Genomic DNA, 25,902 nt, shown 5'->3' with positions numbered 1-25,902 from the left:
TGTATCAGACAGAGGGGACAGTGAGTGAGAGAGAAGAAGGAAGTCAGTTCAGTAAAGTATTCTTTCTTTCGTGCAATTACACCTACAAAATGCAACACTACTGAAATAAAGAAGGAAATAATAGAGAAATATGAGAGTTATTGTTGTTTCTGGTAGATACATTTTATATAAAAAGAAGGAAATGTATTATGGTGTATGGTACAGCACACGTACTGTACTGAAATGTGGTGTGTGTGTTTATATGTACAGTACTACTGTGTATTGTTGTTTATTATTGTTTATTACAGAATGTCTATTCTATAATTTAAGATTTAGGGAAAATATACTTGTATTTATAACAAAAAAGAGCATTTAAGACATTAAAGAGGTTAGGGATAAGGGGGGGTTTGGGAGGTCTGGCACGGATTAATTCTATTTACATTATTTCTTATGGGAAAAATAGGTTTAACTAACGAACATTTTGACTTAAGAACAGCACTTCAGAACCAATTAAATTCGTAAGTCAAGAGTCGACTGTATTAGGAAGGTGGTCAAGTCAAGTCAAGTCAAATTTATTTATATAGCGCTTTTTACAATAGACATTTTCCACTCAAAGCAACTTTACAAAATCCAGGACCAACAGATACAAAAACCCCTGTTGAGCAAGCCGAGGGCGACAGTGGCAAGGAAAAGCTCCCTTAAAATTACATGAAGAAACCATTACATGAAGAAACTCATTTGAAGTTCTTATCTCTGACATAGCCAATAAATGTTCATCTGATAAAACTAGTATGTTTAAGCTGGTTACTGTTTATCGACCCCCTGGTCCTTACTCAGAATTTCTTTACGAATTTGCCGATTTTCTTTCTAAATTAGTCTTATCAGCTAAAAAAGCTTTAATTGTTGGTGACTTTAAGATTCATTATGAGGATAAGTGTAATCCACTCAAAGTTGCATTTGATTCTATTTTAGAATCTTTAGGCATTACCCAAAATGTAACGGGACCCACTTACCGCTGTAAACATACCTTAAATTTAATACTTACTTATGGTATGAACATAGACAACCTGGTAATTGTACCACAGAACGACTTAATTTCTGATCACTCCCTACTTAATATATGAAGTATCCCTATCCAATAATACTTAGCAACCGCATCGTTTTAAATGTAAGCGCACTATTACATCTGCTCAGCAGGGACCCATCTTATGGTGGTCTAATGGTGGTCATAATGTTATGCCTGATCGGTGTATATGACATACAGTACAGTAAATGTGTTTTATAGTGATATAGTAATGTTTCACCCTGTACAGTAAATGCATTCCAATTAAAAGGGCGGCACGGTGGCTAAGTGGTTAGCACTGTCGCCTCACAGCAAGAAGGTCCTGGGTTCGATGCCCAGGCGGGGCGGTGTGGAGTTTGCATGTTCTCCCCGTGTCTGCGTGGGTTTCCTCCGGTTGCTCCGGTTTCCTCCCACAGTCCGAAGACGTGCAAGTGAGGCGAATTGGAAACACTAAATTGTCCACGACTGACTGTGTTCGATATGGCCTTGTGGACTGATGAACCTTGTGTAATGAGTAACTACCGTTCCTGTCATGACTGTAACCAGAGTGTGTAAAAAAATGGCGTTAAAATCCCAATAAATAAACAAACGATTCTAATTAAAAAGACGGTTTAAATGCGCAATCTGGCAACACAGCATTGCACACCACAAACACACACACACGCACACACACACACACGCACACACACACACACGCCCCAACACCCCCCACCCCCACAGCTCTCCGGTCCTGCATGTGGAGCGGCTGCTGTCGGACGGACTCTGTGCACCAGGCTCGCGCCACTGCGGGTGAAACAGCGGCAGCGGCGGCGGCGGCGGCGGCAGCGCGCGATGGATTGTTGATATCACCGGGCTGACGTCATGCTCCGTGTCTCTCAATAGTTCCTATCCGAGCAAAATGAGGATTTCGTACCATCAGCTTGTACTGATACTATCCTGCGTCCGCGGACTCGCCATGGGGGCTTTTCCGAGCAGCGTTCAGATCGGTGAGTCGCACCGAAATCCTTCTGCTCCGTTCTCCGTTCACTCTGCACCTGTTCTGCTTGTTTTTGTCATTTGTGCACGCGTGTGTGCAGCTAAACAGCAATAAAGGATGTGTTTTTAATTATAAAGTGTATTTCTAAAGGTCGATCGATTGTATAGATTCTGAGATCGGTTTACTGACATGCACCGCAGTGCGCCGGCGAGCGCCACCGCTGTTCCGCACTAACCAAACCGGGATGCGCCGCTTCAGGTGCACATGTGGTGCACATAACCTGCAATAACCTGCGAATGCAACCTTTTAATGCAATTTTTTACACCCTTGTTCATTTGTTTATTGCTCGTGTTGTCATTTTATACCACATCTGGACGGCACCATTGCTCGCTTTTGCATGCGCTTTGTGCGCCGTCACTCCAAAGTGCCTTTCCTTAATTCCATTCCAGTACTGCATCAAGCTCTGGGTCACGTTCCTGCCTCTGGTTTTCTTTACACAGGAATAAATCAAAAGAGAATCCAGCTCACACGTCCACGCATCGTGTAACCCGTGGAAATGCCGTGTCCAAAATAAGATTGTATTTCTTTTCTTTTCTTTTTTTTTTTTTTTTTGCGTATTTCCGTTTGCAGCCATGCGTGTGCACATTATGCATGATAATTCTTGTCATTTATGTCTTGTCATTTGGACACCAGGATTGCCTCAATCTCTGGGTCACGCTTTTAACCCCCATCAGTCCCTAAAATTGTATTGCGCTTGGTGCATTTAGTGCTGGTACATCATGGTAACATGGTGATTCTGGTGCGAATAAACATGCATGAATTTCTTTGCCAGCTCTCTGTGTGTTGCCAGTCCATGAGTGCCTTCCTTAATTTTATTTCAGCACTGCATCAAGCTCTGGGTCACGCTCCTGACCCTCTTTTCTCCAAAAGAATTGTAGAGGAAATGGGAAAATAAATCTACCAGAGACTGTCGCACACAATCTTCAGCTGTACAGTCTGTGATTTTGGAAATACCATTTTTACAGTGTGGTTATTACCCGAATTTCTAACCCTATTTGTTCTACAAGGAAAACTACATTAGAAAATACAGTGTGCACTAGAATGTACACTACAATGTGTGCTGCAGTGTTTACTATACAATTTAAACTACTAAACTACAGCATAAACATCCATCATTTCTCCAAAATTGAAAATTTGCTACACGTTGAATAACCCCTGATTTCTGAAATGCTGCTGATTTCAGCTTCATGCGCGTTTGGTGCCAGTCTGTTCTCATGCTCTATGCAGGGTGATCGCTTCACATTTCTGGGTTTCTAGATCTTTCCAACCTCACATCAATCCTTAAAAAATGATTTAAGGAACCTGTCCCATATTGTCTATCTTTCAGTTTACCAAAGCTGTGGTTGTGATGGGGATTTACTACCATACTGCTGCACCAGTGACTCCTACTGTCTGAATAGGCACCAGCACAAGCGGTGAAGGATTACAGAAAGAGTAGCGGGGTCCTCGTTGGTGTTAGAATGAAACTCGCTGCTACACTCGTGTGCCAGCCTCACTTTTTTAGCCTTTGGGTTTGGAAACGGCATGTTTGGCAACTTCTTAGTTTGGTTTTATGTCCTAATCACCGTGTGGTGGTTGTGTAAAGTAAACAGCGATCACTACGGTCAGCACTGGTTTGCACTTTTGCTTTTGTTTGTCTCTATTCTGTTTTGGGCAGTTGTAGCCCAGTGGTTAAGTTACAGGACTAGTAGTTGAAAGGTCGCTGGTTCAAGCCCCACCACTGCCAGGTTGCCACTGTTGGGCCTTTGAACAAGGCCCTTAATCCTCAATTGCTTAGACAATATACTGCCACAATACTTTAGGATAAAATCGTCTGCTAAATGCTGAATATGTAAATGTTAATGTGTGTGAGGAGAAAATATCTCAGTTCTTATGTGGTTAGACACTTTAGTCAGACTCTGTGGTTAGATTCCTTTCATTTTGTACAGTAATTTAGTTTAGTTTTAGTTTGTCTTGGTATTTTTTATTGCTGCCTTGGTTTATTTATTCTGTATTTTATGTTCTGTTAGTTTAATCCTGTTTTATATACACCGATCAGCAATAACATTAAAACCACCTCCTTGTTTCTACACTCACTGTCCATTTTATCAGCTCCACTTACCATACAAGCACTTTGTAGTTCTACAATTACTGACTGTAGTCCATCTGTTTCCCTGCATGCTTTGTTAGCTCCTTTCACCCTGTTCTTCAATGGTCAGGACCCCCACAGGACCACTACAGAGCAGGTAGTATTTAGGTGGTGGATCATTCTCAGCACTGGAGTGACACTGACATGGTGGTGGTGTGTTAGTGTGTGTTGTGCTGGTATGAGTGCATCAGACACAGCAGCGCTGCTGGAGTTTTTAAACACCTCACTGTCACTGCTGGACTGAGAATAGTCCACCAACCAAAAATATCCAGCCAACAGCGCCCTGTGGGCAGCGTCCTGTGGCCACTGATGAAGGTCTAAAAGATGAGCGACTCAAACAGCAGCAATAGATGAGCGATCGTCTCTGACTTTACATCTACAAGGTGGACCGACTAGGTAGGAGTGTCTAATAGAGTGGACAGTGAGTGGACACGGTATTTAAAAACTCCAGCAGTGCTGCTGTGTCTGATCCAGCATACCATCTCATACCAGCACAACACACACTAACACACCACCACCATGTCAGTGTCACTGCACTCTTGGGGTCCTAGTCATTGAAGAACGGGGAGAAAGCAGGTTAAAAAGGTATGTAGAGAAACAGATGGACTACAGTCAGTAATTGTAGAACTACAAAGTGCTTCTATATGGTAAGTGGAGCTGATAAAATGGACAGTGAGTGTAGAAACAAGGAGGTGGTTTTAATGTTATGGCTGATCAGTGTATCTATACAGCAGTAGAGATAAACTGAATTGCCAGTATATTAAGCAGCGATTATATTGAGTTTGTTTTTGATCTTTTTTTGATCATTTGTGTGTATAAATTGAGTTTAATCTTGTCCTATGCCAATGCTGTCTGAGTTTTAATGACATGAGAGTTGTATGACAACTGGCGAACACCTTAAGGTGCACCGGTGTGTCCTGAGTGACACTAAAACAGTCATAAGCCTTAAAACGTCTGTTCTGAGGTGAAATGGAGAATGTTTGTGCAGGTTCAGTCTCCCGATTGTTCAGTGGGGCAGTTGTAGCCTAGCAGTTAAGATACTGGACTAGTGAGCAGAAGGTTCCTGGTTCAAATCCCCTGTTGGGCTCTTGAGCAAGGCCCTTAACCCTCAGTTGCTTATATAAAAGCGTCTGCTAAATGCCGTAAATGTAAATGTTCACTCATTGGGTGTGGTTCTGTACGCCTTATGAATCATGTCCAGTCTTGATTAGCTGATACACCCCTAAGCTCATTGAAAGCCTGAAATCAGAGCTCTCATACTAACCAGCTATTGATTTTAACAATACCATGTAATGCCAAAAAAGTGAGTAAATGTAGTGGATGTTAAGTGACTTCAGTCTACACCATAATGTGCACATTTTACAGTATAGTGGGGCTGGTTTCACCCCTGAAGTGACTCCTGGGTCAAATTTCTAAACCGTATAACTGCATAATAATGGGAAATGCACTCTTCATATTTGGGCTGGTTAGGTCATTTACATCGCTGTTATCCGATTCGACTTACAGTACCATGATAGTATATAGACTAAGTAATTGAGGGCTAAAGGCCTTGCTCAAGTCCCCAAGGTAACAGCTTGTCAGAGGTGGGGCTTGAATCTTCTGATTACTAGTCAAGTACCTTAACCTAGGCTAGGCTCCAGCTGTCCTCATTTGGACTGGATTTCACTTTCAATCAGGTTGATTAAGGTTGTTAACAGCATGTAATAATAATAATAATAATAATAAATAATAAGTGATTTTAAGCAGCGTTAGGCAACTAACAGTTCCTAAAAGAAGAAATAAGTGCCTAATTGGCAGCTAATCACAAAGAAAGAAAAGGATTACAAGAGAAGCATTTCTGAACGTCATGTCAGCACAAAAGTGAAACATGGACGAATTACATCAGCAACAAGGAACGGTGGACGCAGTTAAAAACTTATTTACAGAAAATACACCACCGTCTAGGCTAATTACTTACTTTTTTAACATTAATCAAATACCTTTATGATCCAGTCTCAATAAAACTCTAGATTGTGATCTTCACATAGCTGGACTTTATGAATAACTGCCATTCAGTCACAATGCACATTCATATGCACAAAGATTCATAACCTGGTGTAGAAAGTACAAAACCTGGATCCCTGAGCAATGGAGTCCACTTTCACCAGTTTTCATCATCATGGGAATGAGTTTTTGTTCTGACAAAGCCAAACCTTGTTCTGACCTACAAGAGTGGGATTCATAACGGATCTGGCAGCATCTGCTGGAAATCATTAGATCCTGTGATTGTTTTGTATCGTTGTATAACAACCTACAATTATGAGGTAATTTTAGAGGATCAGATGCCCCCCACGGTGCAAATCTTCATTTCTGATGATGCTCCTATAATCCAGCAGGAGGGTTTAATAGCAGATCAGGTTGAAGTCAAGTACCATCCATGTCCTCCACAGTTAGCAGCTTTTCTGATTGTGTGTTTCCCCCAATTTTCAACCGAGAAGGGTCGCAAACATTACACGCCACCCTGCGACACGTGTGCAGTACCGACCGCATCTTTTCACCTGCATGAGGCAGGTTTATATGGAGATCTGTATCACACACACGGACAGTCACACAGATCTCCCGATTACCAGTTCATCTCCTAAAGAACTAGAGAAAGCTCCAACATTCCACCACAAACCTTTTAGGACTTGTATAAGAGCATTTCAGGAAGGATAGACATCGTTTAGGAGCAAAAGACGGCAATACTAATTATTATTTTCTTGATGTAAGATTCTCGTCTGCTAAGTTATATAATTCTGACATTAATTTGGGGCAAAATGTAATTAAATAATTAATTAATTTATTTATTTCTTCCTTCCCTCCCCCCTTCTTTCTTTTTTCCTTCCTTCCTTCCTTCCTTCCTTCCTTCCTTCCTTCCTTCCTTCCTTTCTTCCCTCCCTCCTTCCTCCCTCTAACATCCTTCCTTCCTTCCTTCCTTTCTTCCCTCCCTCCTTCCTCCCTCTAACGTCCTTCCTTCCCTCCTTCCTTTCTTCCCTCCCTCCTTCCTCCCTCTATCGTCCTTCCTTCCTTCCTTCCTTTCTTCCCTCCCTCCTTCCTCCCTCTAACGTCCTTCCTTCCCTCCTTCCTTTCTTCCCTCCCTCCTTCCTCCCTCTAACGTCCTTCCTTCCCTCCTTCCTTTCTTCCCTCCCTCCTTCCTCCCTCTATCGTCCTTCCCTCTTTCCTTCCTTATTTCTTCCTTCCTTTATCTTTTTTATCTTCCTTCCTTCCTTTATCTTTCCTCCTTTATCTTCCTTCCTTCCTTCCTTCCTTCCTTCCTTATTTCTTCCTTCCTTTATGTTTTTTATCTTCCTTCCTTCCTTTCTTTATCCTTCCTTCCTTCCTTCCTTCCTTCCTTCCTTCCTTCCTTCCTTCCTTCCTTCCTTCCTTCCTTCATCTTCCTTCCTTCCTTCCTTATTTCTTCCTTCCTTCATCTTCCTTCCTTCCTTCCTTCCTTATTTCTTCCTTCCTTTATCTTTTTTATCTTCCTTCCTTCCTTCCTTCCTTCCTTCCTTCCTTCCTTCCTTCCTTCCTTCCTTCCTTCCTTATTTCTTCCTTCCTTTATCTTTTTTATCTTCCTTCCTTCCTTTATCTTCCTTCCTTCCTTCCTTTATCTTCCTTCCTTCCTTCCTTTATCTTCCTTCCTTCCTTCCTTCCTTCATCTTCCTTCCTTCCTTCCTTCCTTCATCTTCCTTCCTTCCTTATTTCTTCCTTCCTTTATCTTTTTTATCTTCCTTCCTTCCTTTATCATCCTTCCTTCCTTCCTTCCTTCCTTCCTTTATCTTCCTTCCTTCCTTCCTTCCTTCATCTTCCTTCCTTCCTTCCTTCCTTCCTTCCTTCCTTCCTTCATCTTCCTTCCTTCCTTCCTTATTTCTTCCTTCCTTTATCTTTTTTATCTTCCTTCCTTCCTTTATCTTCCTTCCTTCCTTCCTTCATCTTCCTTCCTTCCTTCCTTCCTTCATCTTCCTTCCTTCCTTATTTCTTCCTTCCTTTATCTTTTTTATCTTCCTTCCTTCCTTCCTTTATCTTCCTTCCTTCCTTTCTTCCTTCCTTCCTTCCTTCCTTCCTTCCTTCCTTCCTTCCTTCCTTCCTTCCTTCCTTCCTTCCTTCCTTCATCTTCCTTCCTTCCTTATTTCTTCCTTCCTTTATCTTTTTTATCTTCCTTCCTTCCTTCCTTTATCTTCCTTCCTTCCTTTCTTCCTTCCTTCCTTCCTTCCTTCCTTCCTTCCTTCCTTCCTTCCTTCCTTATTTCTTCCTTCCTTTATCTTTTTTATCTTCCTTCCTTCCTTTCTCTCTCACCTTTGCAGGCGGGCTGTTCATCAGAAACACAGATCAGGAGTACACTGCCTTTCGCTTGGCTATATTTCTACACAACACGAGCCCCAATGCATCGGAGGCACCGTTTAACCTGGTGCCCCACGTGGACAACATCGAGACAGCCAACAGCTTCGCCGTCACCAACGCCTGTGAGTCCAGCTCCTTTCATTTCAGCTGCTTAATTAGCCCGGGGAGAAGGTGACCTCCCGGGGGGGGGCAAACGGTTGTTGGACGGGGGTTGTTTGGAACTAAGCTGTTCATGGACTTAATAATTGACCCGAGTGTAAGTGATAGAGCTGATAATAAGAGGCTTAGTTGGTACCTGAGAGCAATATTGGCAGTATAACGTACTCTATAATCTTATAAAAACGTTCTAGCAGCCTAAAGTGTTTCTCGCTGTGTTCTGTAAGAGAAAATGTTAAAGCTTTCTTCTTTTATATATCATATACAATTCTACTTCCTAGAACTCCTACACATACATGAGTCTGTTGGTTTGCCTGAATGGAGAACCATATCAGAAAGGAACCCTATTTGAATTAAATAACGTGTTATTCTGATTTGTAAAGCAAAAACCCTTAAAGTCGTTCTTGTCCATATTTATTAATCCTGCCCATAGCTGTTAACTGTTTAAAGAACAATTAAAGAACCCACGTTTTGTAAGATGTGCAGGCTTGAAGATTTAAAGGTTACATTCATCACCTTAAGGTCATCGCTTCTCTGCACTTTGGCTAAGATCAAGCGGAGTAACTGTTCTCATCAGTTAAATATCTGTTACATCCTCCATCTGAGGACCAAATACAGTGTACAGTGGAGGCCTGGTGGGTGGGCTTTGGGCTATCAATCAGTAGATTGTCAGTTTGAATCCTGGCTCTGCTATGATGCCACTGTTGGGCTCTTGAGCAAGGCTTCCAAGACTTCCAAACAAGCTGTGATATGCAGATAAAGAATTTAATTTTACAATACATGTCTAGATGTATACTTGACAAATAAGGGCATTTTGTTTTATTTTATTCTTAAAACATGGTAGCTATGATTCTTTTTAGTTCTATGATTCTTCGAGTTCATACTTTTATGAGCAAAAAACATTCGTCTACTACTGTCTACTCCTTGAGAAAAATCTTTGTTCCATGTAGAACAGCACAATTAAGATTTCATGAATAACTGGGATTCTGGTGGCGATGGCCGTTGGAGCAGCAAAAAGACATGATAACATTTACAAGGTTCTTAAAGGTTTACAGGCTCTATTTAGAACCTTTAAGCATCTATAGAACCTCTAAGGGACCCCAATTTTTTCATAGCGTTCACTTTTATGCACCCTGAGATGTTCTTCAGGTTCACGTGTCTCTCTGTGGGATCTTAACAGTATTTCACATTCTTAGAAAAGAGGTTTCATCCATGAAGGATCTGTTGGTTTGAACATTTGGAGAAAAGTTTCCTAAACGGTTCTAGGTAGAATCAGATAAAAAGGTACAAATGATAAACAAAAAACGTAGAAAATGAAGGATGAAGAATTCACTTAAGCAGCAAAGAACCTTTTTGTTTTTTAGATGATTTTTCATGTAGCAGTAGCAGTGTTATTAGTATGATTGCAGTAGGCAATCACACTACTGTTATCCTGTTTTTTGTCTGGCTTTCTTCGTCCACAATTTTTTAAATATCAACGCTGTTCCAACTCCAAATCGTCCGGCCCATTGAGGTATTGCTTGTATACAGCTTTTGGATCCGCCCACCCGTTCACCCGCCACACCCGTTTTTATACGCTTTTTTAATTAACTGAATTAATTAACTGAATTAACTTCCATTCACTTTTTGAAAGTTTGCGATATCAACGCCGTTCCAACTCCAAATTGTACAGCCCACTGATGACAGCCCGACTTGGATACAGCATTTGGATATGCACCCCCGCCCACCCGCTGCACTGCAATCACACTCGCATTTTCTTCAGGAAATGCACCTCTCTAGTTTAACTTAAGAACTCTTAAGAACTCTTAAGAACTGGTCAGTCTGGCTGAAACATCATTACTGTACTTTGTTGCATGTCACAGAGGTACAGTAATTGGTTGTACAGTCCTATAGACCTGGGTTTAATCCTCTTCTCTTTAGTTAACATCCATTTGACTTTCTTCCAGATGCTCTGATTTTCTCTCTTTTTCCAGTAACATGCAGGTAGATGGATTGGTTACTTTACAGGACTTACTTTTGTAAAAAAAAATCTGTGTAAAATAATTGGGTGATTTTCGGTGTAAATGTGCTGTTAGGATGCTGATGAAACCCTACTTGCAGTTTGAATTATTTATTGTCATGATGTTTGTATGGTTGGCTGTTTCGGGGGGGGGGGGGTTTATATCTATCTTATATCCAGATAGAAATAGGAGGGTTGCATCTGGAAGGGTATCCGATCCCCTAAATACAGGAGTAAACTAAAAACCCTCCATTAAATTTCCACATACTGATAGTCAACGGACAGAAAATCTGGAATATAAATCGCAATAGGAAATAAATTGCAATAGGAAAAAATAAAACAGCTAATTGTGCCTGATGCCTGTCCGGCCAAAAGCACGTATGAGATTCCAATTCCCAGATCTCATACAGTTACCACTGAAAATTATATATAGTTAAGTGTTGGTTTGACAAGTGTTATTACAATCAAAGCAAAATGAACAAACACTAATCGATGTAAGAAAATACTGACTGAAGTTTGCAGGACTGTGTTATAAGACGCTGTAGATAAAAAATAATGAATTTTAATTGTCCTGGACGTGCTGATGGGCTAATCGCTAACATTAACATCATGATCATATCACTCACTCGCATTAGCATCGTATTATGGTATTATAATATCATCAGATCATGAACCCCTGCTGTACCTTCTCTATAGTGTGTGTGTGTGTGTATACAGTAGTATGTGTATATACTATTGTGTGTGTGCATACTACAGTGTGTGTATGCTATAGTGTGTGTATACTGTAGCGTGTGTGTGTGTGTACTATAGTGTGTGAGTGAATACAGTAGTGTTTGTGAGTATACAGTAGCATGTGTATGTATACTGTAGTGTGTATGTATACTGTAGTGTGTGTAGTGTATGTATACTATGGTGCATGTGTATACTGTAGTGTGTGTGTACACAGTAGTGTGTGTGTGTACTATAGCGTGTGTGGGTATACAGTAGTGTGTGTGTAAACTATAGTTTGTGTGTATACTATAGTGTGTGTGTAAACTATAGCGTGTGTGTATACAGTAGTGTGTGTGTAAACTATAGTTTGTGTGTATACTATAGTGTGTGTGTAAACTATAGCGTGTGTGTATACAGTAGTGTGTGTGTAAACTATAGAGTGTGTGTATACAGTAGTGTGTGTGTAAACTATAGTTTGTGTGTATACTAGTGTGTGTGTAAACTATAGCGTGTGTATACAGTAGTGTGTGTGTAAACTATAGTGTGTGTATACAGTAGTGTATGTGTAAACTATAGTTTGTGTGTATACTAGTGTGTGTGTAAACTATAGCGTGTGTATACAGTAGTGTGTGTGTAAACTATAGTGTGTGTATACAGTAGTGTATGTGTAAACTATAGTGTGTGTGTAAACTATAGAGTGTGTGTATACAGTAGTGTGTGTGTAAACTATAGTTTGTGTGTATACTAGTGTGTGTGTAAACTATAGCATGTGTATACAGTAGTGTGTGTGTAAACTATAGAGTGTGTGTATACAGTAGTGTGTGTGTAAACTATAGAGTGTGTGTATACAGTAGTGTGTGTGTAAACTATAGTTTGTGTGTATACAGTAGTGTGTGTGTAAACTATAGAGTGTGTGTATACAGTAGTGTGTGTGTAAACTATAGCATGTGTATACAGTAGTGTGTGTGTAAACTATAGTGTGTGTGTATACAGTAGTGTGTGTGTAAACTATAGAGTGTGTGTATACAGTAGTGTGTGTGTAAACTATAGTTTGTGTGTATACTAGTGTGTGTGTAAACTATAGAGTGTGTGTATACAGTAGTGTGTGTGTAAACTATAGCATGTGTATACAGTAGTGTGTGTGTAAACTATAGAGTGTGTGTATACAGTAGTGTGTGTGTAAACTATAGAGTGTGTGTATACAGTAGTGTGTGTGTAAACTATAGTTTGTGTGTATACTAGTGTGTGTGTAAACTATAGCATGTGTATACAGTAGTGTGTGTGTAAACTATAGCGTGTGTGTATACAGTAGTGTGTGTGTAAACTATAGAGTGTGTGTATACAGTAGTGTGTGTGTAAACTATAGCATGTGTGTACAGTAGTGTGTGTGTAAACTATAGAGTGTGTGTATACAGTAGTGTGTGTGTAAACTATAGTTTGTGTGTATTCTATAGTGTGTGTGTAAACTATAGTGTGTGTATACAGTAGTGTGTGTGTAAACTATAGTTTGTGTGTATACAGTAGTGTGTGTGTAAACTATAGAGTGTGTGTATACAGTAGTGTGTGTGTAAACTATAGAGTGTGTGTATACAGTAGTGTGTGTGTAAACTATAGAGTGTGTGTATACAGTAGTGTGTGTGTAAACTATAGTTTGTGTGTATACTAGTGTGTGTGTAAACTATAGCATGTGTATACAGTAGTGTGTGTGTAAACTATAGCGTGTGTGTATACAGTAGTGTGTGTGTAAACTATAGAGTGTGTGTATACAGTAGTGTGTGTGTAAACTATAGTTTGTGTGTATACTATAGTGTGTGTGTAAACTATAGTGTGTGTATACAGTAGTGTGTGTGTGTACTATAGCGTGTGTGTATACAGTAGTGTGTGTGTAAACTATAGTTTGTGTTTATACAGTAGTGTGTGAGTATATTGTAGTGTGTGAGTGTATACTATAGTGTGTGTGTACTATAGTGCATGTGTGTGTGTATACAGGCTGCTTCCTGGCCCACGTCCAGCCCCGTGCTTCTGTCTCTATGGGTGATTCTGTCCTCAGGCTCCTCACTGACACAAATACAGACTAAGTGCACTCAGTCTCACTCACAGTGACACTTCACTGCATCTGTGTGTGTTTGTGTATGTGTGTGTGTGTGTGTGTGTGTACCCATCCCCCAGTTTAAAAGGACATGCTCCCTTAACTAAGCTCACTCGAACCTTTGCGTTGGTTTTGTGTAAATTTAGATGATAGAATAAATGGAAGCTACGATACACATCACAGCTACTTTAATAAATGAATGTAAACCTAGAACATCCAGCGACGGTTTCAAAGACACAAATTCTCATCCGTGTTTTGACCCCCCTCTGCGTCCACAGAATAGATTGTTAGTTTTCCCAGCTCAGTTACCCGAGTCGTGTTTTTAGCTGCTTTACACTTGGACATCTTAAACATTTTGACTAAGCGATTGCTAACTGAATTGCCGTAGGATTGTTAGAATGCATCATAGTGCAAATTAACCAGTAAACGTGAAGCACTTGAATGCTACACGAAAAAAATCAATCCTTATATTTAAAATTTCTCAGCAAATTGCATATTACACGGGAAACGTCTCGTTTCACGGCCGTGAATTAGGCAGGGCCGTAGTTGTGAATAGTTAAAAATACATACTGAATTGATATACACTGATGAGACATAACATTATGACCACCTTCCTAATATTGTGCTGGTCCCCCTTTTGCTTCCCCCTTTAACTTCTTCAGCAGTTTGAGCTACAGTAGCTCGTCTGTTGGATCGGACCACACGGGCCAGCCTTCGCTCCCCACGTGCATCAGTGAGCCTTGGCCGCCCATGACCCTGTCGCCGGTTTACCACTATTCCTTCCTTGGACCACTTTTAATAGATACTGACCACTGCAGATCGGCAACACCCCACAAGAGCTGCAGTTTTGGAGATGCTCTGACCCAGTCATCTAGCCATCACAATTTGGCCCTCGTCAAACTCGCTCAGATCCTCACGCTCGCCCATTTTTCCTGCTTTTAACATCAACTCTGAGGATAAAATGTTCACTTGCTGCCTAATATATCCCCCCCACTAACAGGTGCTGTGATGAAGAGATAATCAGTGTTATTCACTTCACCTGTCAGTGGTCATAATGTTATGTCTGGTCGGTGTAATACACTGTAGGGTATCATGTGCACTCTGTCAGATAATATGATCAGAATTATTGACACACATGGACGTACTGATGGCTTGGTTTAAGTAAATCTAGGAAGGGGCGTTTGGAGGCGTTTAATGGCTGGTTAAAAGAGCACAACAAGGGATGTCCGTTTTACAAATGAAACATGACATAGGAAGATTATTTTCCCTTCTATTAGCATCTGTGGCGGCTGTTGTGCTATTGTTAGAGGGGTCGGGCTAATCTCTTTGATATTGATATGAAGTAATTAAATGATTGGGATTGAGCTGGTATTTTAATGAATCACTCGTTTAAATAACACTGTTTTGTATAAAGACGGCTCGGTGGCGCAGCGGGTAGCGCTGTCACTGTTTAAACTGAGAGTGATTGTGGTACCTACCTAACCTATATGACCAAAAGTATATGGACACATGACCATGAGCTTGCTGGACCCTGGACGTCCCATCCAAAAACAAACAGGATTAAAATAAAGTGACATTTAGGACGGTTATAGCCTAGTGGTTAAGGTACTGGACTAGTAATCGGAAGGCTGCTGGTTCAAGCCCCACCACTTGAGCAAGGCCGTTAACCCTCAATTGCTTAGACTGTATACTGTCACAGTACTGTGTCACTTTGAATAAAAGCGTCTGCTAAATGCCAAAAATGTAAATGTAAAATCATGTTACAAGACTTTGGAGTATGTCTGTGGGAATTTGTGCCCATTCTGTCAAAAGATGACAGCATTTGTATGGCTGGACAACATCACCAACATCAGTTGATGTTCTAGTTTATTCCAAAGCTGTTGAGTGAGGCTAAGGTCAGGGTCTCAGTGCAGGACACTGTAGCCTAGTGGTTAAGGTACTGGACTAGTAATCAGATGGTTGCTGGTTCAAGCCCCACCACTGCCGGGTTGTCACTGTTTTGCCCTTGAGCAAGGCCCTACTGTTTACTGTAACTATAATGTAAGTTGCTTTGGATAAAGGCGTCTGCTAAATGCCAAAAATGTAAATGTAATGTTTTTACAGAGGACAGGAAAGGACCTTCCCTAAACTGGAATCATATAATTTTCCTTATGTAATTGATTTATTACACTTGCAACATCTGTACCAAAACACATGAATTCAAACATCAGAAGGGCGTCCCAATACTTTTGTACGTATAGTGGACGTACCTACGTACAGTCACCGCAGGACTGTCGGGGTCACCAGAGTTCATATTCGTGCTGCGTTCACAGCGAGACTCGCCCACAGTCCCTCTGCAACATTCAGGCTTTTGTCAGTTTAGATCAGGATCAGGCGTGCCGGCGTAAAGCGGGAATAGAGCAGGTCAGCCATGGCATCGGCCAACCAGGGCTCGACTCTTTAGCTCTGAACCACACGTCTGCACTGCACAGCTTCTCCTGTATCACACCAGAGATGTTCGCAAGTCACAAAATACCAGTCGGAGTCAAGTCACGAGTCTTTAGGCTAGAGTCTGAGTCAAGTCACGAGTCTTTAGACTAGAGTCCGAGTCAAGTCACAAGTCTTTAGGCTAGAGTCCGAGTCAAGTCACGAGTCTTTAGGCTAGAGTCCGAGTCGAGTCACGAGTCTTTTGGCTAGAGTCCGAGTCGAGTCACGAGTCTTTAGGCTAGAGTCCGAGTCAAGTCACGAGTCTTTAGGCTAGAGTCCGAGTCAAGTCACGAGTCTTTAGGCTAGAGTCCGAGTCGAGTCACAAGTCTTTTGGCTAGAGTCCGAGTCGAGTCACGAGTCTTTAGGCTAGAGTCTGAGTCAAGTCACGAGTCTTTTGGCTAGAGTCCGAGTCAAGTCACGAGTCTTTGGGCTAGAGTCCGAGTCAAGTCACGAGTCTTTAGGCTAGAGTCCGAGTCAAGTCATGAGTCTTTGGGCTAGAGTCCGAGTCGAGTCACGAGTCTTTAGGCTAGAGTCTGAGTCGAGTCACAAGTCTTTAGGCTAGAGTCTGAGTCAAGTCACAAGTCTTTAGGCTAGAGTCTGAGTCAAGTCACGAGTCTTTCGGCTAGAGTCAGAGTCAAGTCACGAGTCAATATAATCTACACAAAACATATATTGGAAATGTAGAGTAAAAATAAACAAATAATCTGTAAGTTCAGATAAAAAACAACAACAGATGAGCGAGTGTATTTAGCCGTTTTACTTCGTGCCTTTACTTTCCTAGTCATTGTGTAAATTAATGTAATTTCCGTAACAAGAAGGTTCCAGTTAAAAGCTTCAACTGATACACAGCAAAAAAATCATAACCACTGCTTACCTTAGCTTATGTTCTTCCAGATGCTATTAGATTTATAAGCGTGTGTCCCATTAGGAATAGAATCTGTTATTTTGTAAATGTGCTTATAATTAAAAACCTCCAAACTTTTAAAGTAAAACAGGAAGTCGTTAGAAAGCCGATCAAGCGTTTCATTACCACGTCATCTGTGTGACGCGAACTGAATAAATGCAAATAACAGCATTTCTTACTAACAATTACAATCAGAAGATCTGAGTGGTTCAGAAAGCGGTTCTGGATTTACCAGTTCATAGAAATCCACAGAATTATTGGTTTCATAAGATGCCACAGCGGTACAGCAATTAGAGCTTTGGTTGGACCTGGGTTCAGTCCTCTTCTCTTTAGTTATCGTCCATCTGACATTCTTCCAGGTACTTTGGTTTCCTCCATGTCGTCCAAGAGTCACTGTGGCACAAAGCCATACCCGTAGCCATGAACTGAACATTAGGGGGGACCAAATCTACCAGGGTGTGGGGGGATTGGTGTTTCCGGGCATTGTAAAAAAAGTCCTGCCATCAACAGCTGATGTGAACACTGACTTTTATCCCAACATTATGCAAAGCTCGTTAATGGAATATGTTTATTTATCATTTTAACATCAGTATGTTGTGTGTGTGTGTGGGGGGGGGATTTTAATCACATCTAAATTTTGGGGGTCACACTAGTTCATTCCCTCCACATCAGACTCACCCAGCCATGCCTTTATGAACCTTGATTTGTGCACTTAGGCACAGTCATGCTGGAACTAAGGGGCCTAGGTCAGCTCCTAAAAAACAACCCAATAGCATTATCCCTCCTCCACCAACCTTTACAGCCGGTACAGTGCAGTCAGGCAGGTCACGTTCTCCTGCCATTCTCCAAAGCCAGACTGCCAGATAGAAAAGCTTGATTTATCAGCCCAGAGAACACGTTTGTACAGCTTCAGAGTCCCATGGCGGAGTGCTATACACCACTCCATCCGACGCTTGGCCTCATGCTTGGTGATGTAAGGCCATGAAATCCTGTGCCATGAAGCACATTCTCCTTATGTTAATGCCAGAGCAGGTTTGGAACTCTGCAGTTAATGAATAAGCAGAGTGTTGGCAACTTTTCTGCACTATTAATGCCATCAGTTTTCAATACTATCACTTACAGTTGATCGTGGAATATCAAGGAGGGAATGAATGCATGACTAGATGCTTAATTTTATACACGTATGGCAATAGGACTGAATGCTACCTCTGAATTCAATGCTAAATAGGTGTGTCCCAATACTTTCGTCCGTACAGTGTATGTGTATATAACTAGAGTAATACAAGGTTCCCAACAGAGAAGAAAACAATCAGAACACAAGCAGGACGAGCGCATAAACAGCACGAACACAGCGGAGTTATCGGCCTCCGTTAGCTGTCGGCAGCAGCGTTTTATACCTTTTATTGAGATGAAGTCATCTTTGGTCCAGCAAACGGCATCCGACACATAACATCCGGTGTAGTAGCTCGTCAACAGACCCAAAATCAAAAATACATCCAGGGATGTAATGACGTATAGCCAATAGTGACTGCAGTAAATCTGCTGTATCTGCACACGGTCACACCGCTGACTGAGCGGTCGGGCTGTTACGGTGTGAGATGTAAAAGACGTGTGAACAGAAATCATAATTTTATTGATGCACATCACTCAGTCTTCGTGTTACAGCCGTGGTCCTGATCATGAGTCCGTATCGTTCTTCTGCGTTGCTTGGTGGTGTAAACATAGGATCAATGTGCTGTTTTTTTTCTCTCACTTTCCTTTCTTTCAGCAGTTGTGTGTAACCCTAATAAAAAAAACACTCATTAATTTTTTCAATGCATCTTTAATCAGTCAGTAGTGATATAGCTATTGAGCCTGAAGAAACGGGCGTGTTACGCTTTCCTTCAGTACGAGATCCGGTTCACATTACACGATTTGTGCCCTGATTTTCGCTCGACGCTAGTTGCCGCTAGATGGGGCAGCTCGGGAGCAACTCGGCGTTCGCTCGGGGCTTGAAACTGTGAACTGTTCAACGACTCGATCCGAGCAGCTCGCCAATCGTTCACAGACTCAAGAAAAATATCTAGCAAGTTGAATATCTGGACCTGCTGGCGACTCAAAATCCTGTAGTGTGAAAGGCATTGTGAGCAGGTTGCGAGTGGCAGCGAGTGCTATGCTACAGCCAATGAGAACGCAAGATATGGGGTGAGGGGAAACCCGGGGGAGGAGTATAGTAGTGTAGTATAGTTTCTATCAGAATACATCATCACAAGCTTTACAGTATTTGTGACTTATCGTCCACGCCAAACCATAATACCCATGCTGCATTGCAAATATATTTATTAACCTCTAACTCACTACAGAACAGATGCCCCCTGCTGGCCATGTAGCGAAATCCACAATTTATTTTTCCTACTTGATTTTACGCTGCACATCAGCGCACAAACTTAAAAGACTCCCGATTACAAGAGATCCAGTCGTGTAGTGTGAACTGTACAGGGATCTGATAGCTCTATACGTCGTGTAGTGTGAACTGTACAGAGATCTGATAGCTCTATACGTCGTGTAGTGTGAACTGTACAGGGATCTGATAGCTCTATACGTCGTGTAGTGTGAACTGTACAGGGATCTGATAGCTCTATACGTCGTGTAGTGTGAACTGTACAGGGATCTGATAGCTCTATACGTCGTGTAGTGTGAACTGTACAGAGATCTGATAGCTCTATACGTCGTGTAGTGTGAACTGTACAGAGATCTGATAGCTCTATACGTCGTGTAGTGTGAACTGTACAGGGATCTGATAGCTCTATACGTCGTGTAGTGTGAACTGTACAGGGATCTGATAGCTCTATACATCGTGTAGTGTGAACTGTACAGAGATCTGATAGCTCTGAACGTCGTTTAGTGTGAACTGTACAGAGATCTGATAGCTCTGAACGTCGTGTAGTGTGAACTGTACAGAGATCTGATAGCTCTGAACGTCGTGTAGTGTGAACTGTACAGAGATCTGATAGCTCTATACGTCGTGTAGTGTGAACTGTACAGAGATCTGATAGCTCTATACGTCGTGTAGTGTGAACTGTACAGGGATCTGATAGCTCTATACGTCGTGTAGTGTGAACTGTACAGGGATCTGATAGCTCTATACATCGTGTAGTGTGAACTGTACAGAGATCTGATAGCTCTGAACGTCGTTTAGTGTGAACTGTACAGAGATCTGATAGCTCTGAACGTCGTGTAGTGTGAACTGTACAGAGATCTGATAGCTCTGAACGTCGTGTAGTGTGAACTGTACAGAGATCTGATAGCTCTGAACGTCGTGTAGTGTGAACTGTACAGAGATCTGATAGCTCTGTACGTCGTGTAGTGTGAACTGTACAGAGATCTGATAGCTCTGTACGTCGTGTAGTGTGAACTGTACAGAGATCTGATAGCTCTGAACGTCGTGTAGTGTGAACTGTACTGAGATCTGATAGCTCTGTACGTCGTGTAGTGTGAACTCTACGGAGATCTGATAGCTCTGAACGTCGTGTAGTGTGAACTGTACTGAGATCTGATAGCTCTGTACGTCGTGTAGTGTGAACTCTACGGAGATCTGATAGCTCTGAACGTCGTGTAGTGTGAACTGTACAGAGATCTGATAGCTCTATACGTCGTGTAGTGTGAACTGTACAGAGATCTGATAGCTCTATACGTCGTGTAGTGTGAACTGTACAGAGATCTGATAGCCTTGAACGTCGTGTAGTGTGAACTGTACGGAGATCTGATAGCTCTGAACGTCGTGTAGTGTGAACTGTACAGAGATCTGATAGCTCTGAACGTCGTGTAATGTGAACTGTACAGAGATCTGATAGCTCTGAACGTCGTGTAGTGTGAACTGTACAGAGATCTGATAGCTCTGAACGTCGTGTAATGTGAACTGTACAGAGATCTGATAGCTCTGAACGTCGTGTAGTGTGAACTGTACAGAGATCTGATAGCTCTGAACGTCGTGTAGTGTGAACTGTACAGAGATCTGATAGCTCTGAACGTCGTGTAGTGTGAACTGTACAGAGATCTGATAGCTCTGTACGTCGTGTAGTGTGAACTGTACAGAGATCTGATAGCTCTATACGTCGTGTAGTGTGAACTGTACAGGGATCTGATAGCTCTATACGTCGTGTAGTGTGAACTGTACAGGGATCTGATAGCTCTATACATCGTGTAGTGTGAACTGTACAGAGATCTGATAGCTCTGAACGTCGTTTAGTGTGAACTGTACAGAGATCTGATAGCTCTGAACGTCGTGTAGTGTGAACTGTACAGAGATCTGATAGCTCTGAACGTCGTGTAGTGTGAACTGTACAGAGATCTGATAGCTCTGAACGTCGTGTAGTGTGAACTGTACAGAGATCTGATAGCTCTGTACGTCGTGTAGTGTGAACTGTACAGAGATCTGATAGCTCTGTACGTCGTGTAGTGTGAACTGTACTGAGATCTGATAGCTCTGAACGTCGTGTAGTGTGAACTGTACTGAGATCTGATAGCTCTGTACGTCGTGTAGTGTGAACTCTACGGAGATCTGATAGCTCTGAACGTCGTGTAGTGTGAACTGTACTGAGATCTGATAGCTCTGTACGTCGTGTAGTGTGAACTCTACGGAGATCTGATAGCTCTGAACGTCGTGTAGTGTGAACTGTACAGAGATCTGATAGCTCTATACGTCGTGTAGTGTGAACTGTACAGAGATCTGATAGCTCTATACGTCGTGTAGTGTGAACTGTACAGAGATCTGATAGCCTTGAACGTCGTGTAGTGTGAACTGTACGGAGATCTGATAGCTCTGAACGTCGTGTAGTGTGAACTGTACAGAGATCTGATAGCTCTGAACGTCGTGTAATGTGAACTGTACAGAGATCTGATAGCTCTGAACGTCGTGTAGTGTGAACTGTACAGAGATCTGATAGCTCTATACGTCGTGTAGTGTGAACTGTACAGAGATCTGATAGCTCTGAACGTCGTGTAATGTGAACTGTACAGAGATCTGATAGCTCTGAACGTCGTGTAGTGTGAACTGTACAGAGATCTGATAGCTCTGAACGTCGTGTAGTGTGAACTGTACAGAGATCTGATAGCTCTGAACGTCGTGTAGTGTGAACTGTACAGAGATCTGATAGCTCTATACGTCGTGTAGTGTGAACTGTACAGAGATCTGATAGCTCTGTACGTCGTGTAGTGTGAACTCTACGGAGATCTGATAGCTCTGTACGTCGTGTAGTGTGAACTGTACAGAGATCTGATAGCTCTGAACGTCGTGTAATGTGAACTGTACAGAGATCTGATAGCTCTGAACGTCGTGTAGTGTGAACTGTACAGAGATCTGATAGCTCTGTACGTCGTGTAGTGTGAACTGTACTGAGATCTGATAGCTCTGTACGTCGTGTAGTGTGAACTCTACGGAGATCTGATAGCTCTGAACGTCGTGTAGTGTGAACTGTACAGAGATCTGATAGCTCTATACGTCGTGTAGTGTGAACTGTACAGAGATCTGATAGCCTTGAACGTCGTGTAGTGTGAACTGTACAGAGATCTGATAGCTCTGAACGTCGTGTAGTGTGAACTTGGCATAACTTACCGCAGCAGGTACATGACAGTGCTCCCCCCACAGCTGTTTTAATGCCCTGCCGTCCACCCTTTAACCCGCCCCATAAATCCTGTCCTCTCATGCTCCGAGAGGCCGCGCGCAAAGATAGGAAGCGCTTCCGGGCAATAACGACGGACGCCTCGGAAATGTATGTGTCGCGTTTAATTTGCTGGCGAGATTAACTGCACATAGCGCGCTATCAGTAATTCGGGACAGCCTGATAAGTGCTGGTGTCATTACTGTGTATGAACAATCAGTTTCGGTTAAGCAGATTAGCCGCTCACTCAATTACGCGCCATTTTGAGGCCTGTGTGTGTAAATCACGGCGGAGGAAGTGTGGAGCGTGTGAACACATTTTTGGGGCCGTTCCTTCGTTCTACCCTGTACTACATCACACATGCATCCACTGCAGATATGAATCCTCTGAGAGCAGAGCTCGTTTCTCTCCTTCACTCCTAACGCTGCGTTTTATCTTTCCCTGAGGGTCATCATCTCAAATAGGACCCAACAAGCTCATGATCAGGTGTCCAAATTCTTTTGGCCATGTAGATACACTACATCAGTCCTCACCACTGCAGGCTTGGACTCACACTTTGACGTGTGTAGTAGCCAACCGCTTCTTTTCACCTGCATGAGGTGGTCGGCAGAGGCCGCAATTCCTTTGGTCCTCCTACCCTCAGACACGGCCAATTGATGTCTGTGTAGACGCCCGGACGGCTGATAGCAGAGCTGAGATTTGAACTCAAGAGCTTGAGATCTTAGCTCTGGCGGTGCATGACTGGAGCACCGACCACAGACTATATTTAGATCTTTAGCATCATGCTGGTCCTTCTCCAACACACACACACACACACACACACACTCATGATCTAAGAGCTAATAATGATGCCACTGATTGTCTCATTTGATACACCTCAGCCAAAAGTATGTGCACACCGGTCATAATGACTGAGTGAGTTCATGTGTTTCAGCCTCATTTATTTGCTTCCAACTTGGTGTCAAAAGTTTGGGGAAGAACCTTCTCTCCTGCATCGCTACAATGCTACACTGGTTAGCAGTGGATGCGCCTCTGACACCTTCTTGTTTCTAAAATCACTGTCCATTTTATCAGCTCAACTTACCATATAGAAGCACTTTGTAGTTCTACAATTACTGACTGTAGTCCATCTGTTTCTCTACATACTTTTTTAACCTGCTTTCACCCTGTTCTTCAATGGTCAGGACCCCCACAGGACCAGCACAGAGCAGGTATTATTTAGGTGGTGGATCATTCTCAGCACTGCAGTGACACTGACATGGTGGTGGTGTGTTAGTGTGTGTTGTGCTGGTATGAGTGGATCAGACACAGCAGTGCTGCTGGAGTTTTTAAACACCTCACTGTCACTGCTGGACTGAGAATAGTCCACCAAGCAAAAATATCCAGCCAACAGCGCCCCGTGGGCAGCGTCCTATGACCACTGATGAAGGTCTAGAAGATGACCGACTCAAACAGCAGCAATAGATGAGCGATCGTCTCTGACTTTACATATACGAGGTGGACCATCTAGGTAGGAGTGTTTAATAGAGTGGACAGTGAGTGGACACGGTATTTAAAAACTCCAGCAGCGCTGCTGTGTCTGATCCACTCATACCAGCACAACACACACTAACACACCACCACCATGTCAGTGTCACTGCAGTGCTGAGAATGATCCACCACCTAAATAATACCTGCTCTGTGGTGGTCCTGTGGGGGTCCTGACCATTAAAGAACAGCATGAAAGGGGTCTAACAAAGCATGCAGAGAAACAGATGGACTACAGTCAGTAATTGTAGAACTACAAAGTGCTTCTATATGGTAAGTGGAGCTGATAAAGTGGACAGTGAGTGTAGAAACAAGGAGGTGGTTTTAATGTTATGGCTGATCGGTGTATGAATCCATGCTGCACATTTGAGTTTCATCTCAGCCTTTTCTCTCCACACTCATTTTCACTCCCGGGCCCGAATCGACTCGCAGTTTGCTCCACACGGAGGCTTTTATTTGTCACCGGGGGGCCGTAGCAGCCACGCAGGGTTGAGCAGAGGAGAATCGTTCGGCTCTTGATGATCCCGCCGCCGTCTGTGGGCTGTTCTCTCAATCTTCTCCTTCCGCTCTCGAGCCGCTCAGCCGATCGAACGGCGTTTGACCGCGGTACCCGTCAGTATCCGGCGTCCTGTGACCTTCACTGGGAAATTTTCAGTTTGGTCGAGGCCTGAGCTGTTTTCCGTTCTGGTCCTAAACCAGGAGCTCCCGCGGCGCTATCGTTTTTTTTTCCTGATAGCATCACAGCGGTCGCAGTGTGGGGGAGTTTAGCTCCTCTTCACATATATGACTTTGAGCTCTCCAGACGGGAGAGGGGTGACGTCTGTGTCAGCATCCAGAAACGCTTTCAAGTCAAGGACCAAAAATGGGCTAAATTAGATCAGAAGGAGTGGCCTGGACTACCATTTCTGTCCTGCATGTAGTGATTCCAGGCTAGTTTTAAATTTAGCACCTCTTTACCCTGGTCAGGTGAAGGTCACCAGTCCATCACAGGTCACACACTCACACTTCAATTTCTAGTAGCTTCCTGCAGGCCTGGAAGAAGCACACGTAGACACAGGGAGAACATGCAAACTCAACTCAGAAAGGACCCTGACCACCCGGCCAGGGAATCGAACCCATGTCCTTTTTGCTGTGACGCAATAGATTCATCACAGGTCACACACTCACATCCTGCAGGCCTGAAGGAAACACACGTAGACACAGGGAGAACATGCAAACTCAACTCAGAAAGGACCACCTGGCTGGGGAATCGAACCCATGTCCTTTTTGCTGTGACACAATAGCGGTACCCACTGCACTATGATGCCACCCTGTATTCATACCAGGCGTCTGTGTAAAACCTAGTGCGCTGCCTCGCTGCCTACTGCCTAATAAGACATCAAACCCATTAGGCAGATTATTTAGACACACTACTTATACACCACAGTTTTAGCTTACTATGCTAACACAGTTAGCCTCAGGCCGTTCAACCCGCTAGCACGCCAGCTAACGTCTCCCACGAGCCCGAATTTACACTTGCGCACCTTTATACAGATTAAACATCAATGAGTTTATTTACAATTGAAAAGAACTCTGTTGGTTGCTTCGCATTCACATTCGTCCGCCACGTTTGTAGTTTTTTGTGAGCGTTGAGGAAGCATCAGACGCTCCCTCGTTATTCAGTCAGATTATCACTCAGAATTCTTCTCAGGAGTGTAGAGAGATCATGAGGTTTTCAGACAGACTTAAACATGCGCCACCACGGAGGGCATCTTCTGTGCCGCTCACATTCCTCTCCATGTGATCTGGTTTCCAAAAAAACTGAGGCGAGCGAACTGAGGCGCCGGGGGCGAGTAGGGACTGTTTC

The 25,902-nt window shown here is 42.8% G+C and overlaps 1 protein-coding gene and 1 pseudogene across 5 annotated transcripts in view; both read left to right on the top strand.

Annotated features, from left to right (window-relative positions):
• The first annotated feature begins 1,804 nt into the window (after window positions 1–1,804).
• Window positions 1,805–25,902, top strand: part of gria4b (glutamate receptor, ionotropic, AMPA 4b) — a 134,570-nt gene continuing 110,472 nt past the window's right edge. For all 5 annotated transcript variants that reach the window (XM_063011792.1, XM_063011791.1, XM_063011793.1 and 2 more), the window contains exons 1-2: window positions 1,805–2,028; window positions 8,529–8,687. In XM_063011792.1, the coding sequence (XP_062867862.1) occupies window positions 1,941–2,028; window positions 8,529–8,687 (247 nt within the window). In that variant the 5' untranslated portion in view covers window positions 1,805–1,940. The remainder of the gene's footprint in view (window positions 2,029–8,528; window positions 8,688–25,902) is intronic.
• Window positions 9,247–9,344, top strand: LOC134330993 (U2 spliceosomal RNA; annotated as a pseudogene).

The sequence above is a fragment of the Trichomycterus rosablanca genome, chromosome 16 (genome assembly GCF_030014385.1).
Source record: "Trichomycterus rosablanca isolate fTriRos1 chromosome 16, fTriRos1.hap1, whole genome shotgun sequence".
NCBI lineage: Eukaryota > Metazoa > Chordata > Actinopteri > Siluriformes > Trichomycteridae > Trichomycterus > Trichomycterus rosablanca.
This window is presented reverse-complemented; position numbering and strand designations above follow the sequence as displayed.